General features: G+C 62.1%; 1 protein-coding gene across 1 annotated transcript; it reads right to left on the bottom strand.

The window, feature by feature from the left end:
* Positions 1-903: 903 nt before the first annotated feature.
* On the bottom strand, positions 904-1,352 carry F751_0010 (RRNA-processing protein UTP23-like protein; the record flags this gene model as incomplete). The annotated part of the gene is made up of 2 exons (XM_011399914.1): positions 904-1,120; positions 1,228-1,352. 2 exons carry the CDS (start codon positions 1,350-1,352, stop codon positions 904-906), a joined length of 342 nt encoding a protein of 113 aa, XP_011398216.1.
* Between the last annotated feature and the right edge of the window lie 234 nt (positions 1,353-1,586).

Below are 1,586 nucleotides of genomic sequence, written 5' to 3'. Positions count from 1 at the left end.
CCCTCCACCTGCTTGCATCTACCGGCCTCTAACACGCTATGTCAGTCAGTCAGACACGCAGCAGCTCACTCATCGGCCTCTTCGGACCGTGGCTGCCGCGATCGCCGCACACGCGCCCGTTTTGCGCCGCTGCCGGGCGGCGCTGCTGCCGGCTCGGGGGCCGCCGCCGCCGCCCCGGCCTTCTTCGTCTTCCTGGGTTTGCACGCCAGGGGGTTGGGCCCCTTTGCCTTGTTCCTCCTGCTCGTGGTGTTGTCGTGACAGGGTGGTAGATGTGAGGCTGGGGTGGGGGGGGCAGGTACACAGGGGAGGGATGCTGGCCATGCTGCAAGCACACATCCTGGCAGATCAACGTGAGGCAAAAACCGCTCGAGCAGCCAGGCTCAACTAGGCCAGCATCCCACCCTCCTCCCAACGACCCATGCACGCAGCCCAGCTCCACGCACTTGAAGGGCGTCTTGGGGCCTCGCCGCTCGCCGTCGTCCTCCCCCGCCGGCCTTCCCACCCCCTCCAGCGTCCTCTTCTCTGCTGCAGAGGGCCGCAGGCGGGCCGACCCCTGCTCGGCCGCCCCTTCCTTCTGCAGGGTGGAGGGCATGGCCATGCCGACGCCGTGCACAGAGGTGAAGAGCACGGCGCCGCCAGGCTGGCTCATGATGCGCTGCTGCAGGTCGCGGTCCTGTGTCGCCACCAGGAAGTGGTTGGGGTTGCCGCCACCTGCCAGAGGGGCCGAAGGTTGGAAGCAGAGTGGGGTGAGGGGTACCACTTGATGCAGTGGGATGCAGCGCACTGCGCAATTCCCAGCATGAGAAGGGGGCAATGGCCAGGAACGGCCACGGAGGTCTAGGTGGCAAGGGACTAGTGCACTCACCCAGTCATCCATCATGAGGATCGACTTCCTCTCACTCCTCAGACCTCACCTATTTGCTGCGCAAGGCACTCTGCTGCAGGCAGCTTTGTGGTTTCCTCGTGGCCGCAGTGATGCAGCGCCAGCCGCCGGCAGGCATCGCGAGCCTTGGACAGCTCATTCCCCATCTTGCGAACCTCATGCATGACGCAGGGGGTGGTGAAGACACGGACCTTGTCACCGAGCAGCTCAGAAAGTAGCTCTGTGGGGTCCCCGTTCCTGCAGGGGGCTAGGGCTGCCGTGAGTGCACAATGTGGGGGCCAAGCGTGCAACTCAGATATGCAGGTGGCCGCAGAAAACCACTCAGCACCTGTTCGCACACGCACCTGAGAACCGACACCGCATTGATGAAGTTACCATCGGCCAGCACTTTGAAGGGAGCCCTGAATCCGTGTTGGATTCGGTAGAAGCGCAAGGCTCGGCGCACTTGCTTGTGCTTCCTTCGCCGCATGGCGGGGTAGTCTGGCGACCGAAAAAATGCGAGGCTCTACTACTGCTAACTTTTGGGCTAAGAATCGGCCGGATTTGTGATTATCAAGTACCAGTCAGCGCGTATACGTCTGCTGGGAAAGATATCGGGAGGACCTGGAACTTGCACTTATTGTCATCCACCGACACACACAGGGCATGCCCGCATGCAACGTATTCATTTATATTGTTAGATGGCATGCAAAACGGTGCGGCT

The sequence above is a fragment of the Auxenochlorella protothecoides genome (genome assembly GCF_000733215.1).
Source record: "Auxenochlorella protothecoides strain 0710 contig495, whole genome shotgun sequence".
Lineage (NCBI taxonomy): Eukaryota > Viridiplantae > Chlorophyta > Trebouxiophyceae > Chlorellales > Chlorellaceae > Auxenochlorella > Auxenochlorella protothecoides.
The sequence above is the reverse complement of the archived record's forward strand: the minus strand, read 5'-3'. Positions and strand labels throughout refer to the sequence as shown.